The sequence below is a fragment of the Denticeps clupeoides genome, chromosome 11, assembly GCF_900700375.1.
Source record: "Denticeps clupeoides chromosome 11, fDenClu1.1, whole genome shotgun sequence".
Classification (NCBI taxonomy): Eukaryota; Metazoa; Chordata; class Actinopteri; order Clupeiformes; family Denticipitidae; genus Denticeps; species Denticeps clupeoides.
The window spans coordinates 12,985,275-12,988,234 of NC_041717.1; the positions used below are offsets into that span (position 1 = coordinate 12,985,275).

The following is a 2,960-nucleotide window of genomic DNA, read 5'->3' on the forward strand; positions in this document are numbered from 1 at the left end:
AGTCACATAATAACATTAACAAAATAGTAATCAATAAATAAAATGAAGTAGTTTCAAAGCTATACTCTCTAATACCGAAAAGTGAAAACTTGCTACACCAAAGCTGAAATGTGCCAACAGTCCAAAAGAGGAGGAGCGATTATAAAGGTTATAATAATCTTAGCCACATGCTTGGTAATATTTCTCTTATGACTGCACTATATTGCAAGCTTAATATTTAGCTACTTAAAATAACATGTCGAATTAATTACAAAGCATCCATACCAGAGCTTATCCTAGGGATGTCAGGCAAGTGACTCGTTTGTGGAAAATGCACCACTAAAAACAGAGTTGCAGACCCTACACAGTCACCGACCCTGTTTCTGACACACAATTCACCTTGGAACCAAGACTGGGCAAATCCAGCGTGCGCTTGTGGAGTGCCCGGTGGGAGAATGCGTACAGGAAGGGGTTAACACAGCTGTTGATGAAGGTCATGGCGCCGCAAAAAGCACGGCTGAGTTCAGAGAATCTCTGGAGGCTTTCTGACTCGGTCCAAATAGCAATGACCACAAGGAAGTTGTTGACATGGATGGGGAAAGAGAAGATGAAGAAGACCACGATGATGCTGCTGACGAGACGAGTCATCCTTCTGCTGTTGAAGAGAACCAGGCGGTTCACCCTTCGCTGCAGTGAGCTGTAGAGGGATGCCAGGATGGTGAAGGGTATCACAAACATCAGTAGGCTCTCCATCACAAGGGTGGCCACCTTCTCCTGGGGTTCCCATCTATAATGAGGCAAACAGTGCTGCAGGCCATCATTTTCTTTTCTCACCTCACGCTGGACCAAGGCATGGGATGCCAAAATGGACCCAAGAGCCCACATGAACCCCAGCAGAACTTTTTTCAATTTGGCCTTCAACCCTGCCCAAGTCTTGGGGTAGAGGACCTGGATGTAGCGCTGGATGCTGAGCATGGTGACGCAGAGCACGCTGGTGTAGAGGCTCCAGTAGACCAAGTAGGAGATTAGCTTGCAAGAGCCTACCCCAAAGTTCCAGCCGATCTGCAGGGCCTGGATCCACACGGGCAGGGTCAGCAGGGTCAACAGGTCCGACACAGCCAGGCTCAGCATCATCCACAGGGTGAAGCTGTCCTTGCGCAGCCGGTGACGGAGAACCACCAGGACAGCCATGTTCCCTGGGACCCCCAGGATACAGCAGACCCCCAGGACACCACTGACCATCCGATTGTCATTGGCAAAGAAGGTGGAGTTGGAGGACTGAAGCTGAGACATGGCAGCTCTGAAATTGGTGATAAGCCTCAGATGAGTGCCTGACAGAATGGTGTAGTCTTCTCTTCCTGCCGGGGGTGTTGTTTTGATCACACTCCTGCCCAGAAAAACACACATACACACACACACACACACACACACACACACACACGTGCACAGTCCTATGGCAATAGGTTCAATGATATCTCCAGAAAGGAAAAAAATGGATCAGCCACAGCAATCGATATAATATTCAAAGCTTCTAACATGGATATTTTTATTTACATCTTTTCAGCAAAGCCTATTCAATTAAAAAATAAACAATAAATGCTTTTGAAAGGCTCAAGTGTGTGTGAGCAGTATTTTCAACACAAAATGCACTCTAACTTTGTTTTTAACATTAGGCCTTTCTGGACTGTTTAAATGCCTTTAATTGTGTGTTTGGAGTGGGTCTGCAGCGCTGATGCTCAGTCTTCATCATTGGGTAGACTGGTGTGGTCAGCCACACACTCGCATGCAAAATATGCAAATACAGGCACTCAGCAGATACAAGGCAGCGTCTAGTCACTTCATTTAAAAATGGTGGCCGTGGCCCTGAGGGCAGAATGTGCAGATGGCTGTCAAGATATGCATGCTCTTGATTTGTCAGCAAGCTGGTTGTGGTCAGGGCTCCCCGGCTGGTCTTGCATGTGTGTATGTGCGTGTCTGTATTTGTGTGTATGCAAGTCTAAAAGTAGGTTGCATTTTTACTTAGCGTGAGAAGCTGCCATACCTCTAAAGTAAGAATGAAACTGCACAGCGTTCCCTGTAAGCCATCGTGCAAGCAATTCACACATTTTTCATGTCAGCTTTACGTCTACTCATCACATTGCTTGTCTTACAAACAAAATACACTAATGCATTAATATTACCTAGACCTTTGTGTTTGAAAGCTAACATCTTTACTCTGAGTACAGTGAGCTGCATTTCAGTGTTTTGTAGACGCAGTTCCTGTCTTATAGACACACGCCTTCAGGTTGGTTTCAGTTTCTTTTAGTTCTCTTTATAGTTTTTTATACTTTAAACATTTCTTAATTTCTCACTCCTCATATTTCATTTCTATACATACCAGCCTGTGATGGCATCGTCCAGTCACCTCCTTCTACATTGAGAGGGCATGTAGAAGGCACTTCATTCATGAAGACCCTGCAAGCCAGGTTGCATCAGACAGAGTAACTACTTGATTATAGTAATAATTAAATAGAAATATTATATGACTTCATATGGCCAGATAGTGTATATTAAGGAAATGTCTAAGTTAATTTGGACTGTATATGCCAAAGTGTTTACTTGATAGGTCTAAAAAATGCCTCGGGTATATAGGCAGATTTGAAAGAACAGCACATAAAAATATGCAGCATGCATAAGCTACTCACACTTGTGCTGAATATTAAACAGCCATAAAAAAATAACAAAAACAGGCAGCTTAGTTTTGCTCATATGCTGTAATAAATGCGTGGTCAGCAAAACCATATAATTACACTCCAGTGTTTCGGCATGTTCCACTCCTCATACATAATAAATCAAAATGGATGGCTCTTAAGGTTTACACTTGACGGCCTGTCCTAATGTGTTTAGTGATGTGATTAAAGGCTGGATGATGAGAACCTCTGGTTCCTCAACAGTGAAGCCCTGTCTGGCTCTGTGGAGGTTCGCAGTGTGCTACAGCGAGA

The 2,960-nt window shown here is 44.1% G+C and overlaps 1 protein-coding gene across 1 annotated transcript; it reads right to left on the bottom strand.

Moving 5' to 3' along the window:
• Positions 1-339: 339 nt before the first annotated feature.
• LOC114799663 (leukotriene B4 receptor 1) lies at positions 340-1,303 on the bottom strand. Its single transcript, XM_028996458.1, has one exon. The coding sequence runs from the start codon at positions 1,270-1,272 to the stop codon at positions 340-342; it is 933 nt and encodes a 310-aa protein (XP_028852291.1). The 5' UTR covers positions 1,273-1,303.
• Positions 1,304-2,960: the final 1,657 nt, after the last annotated feature.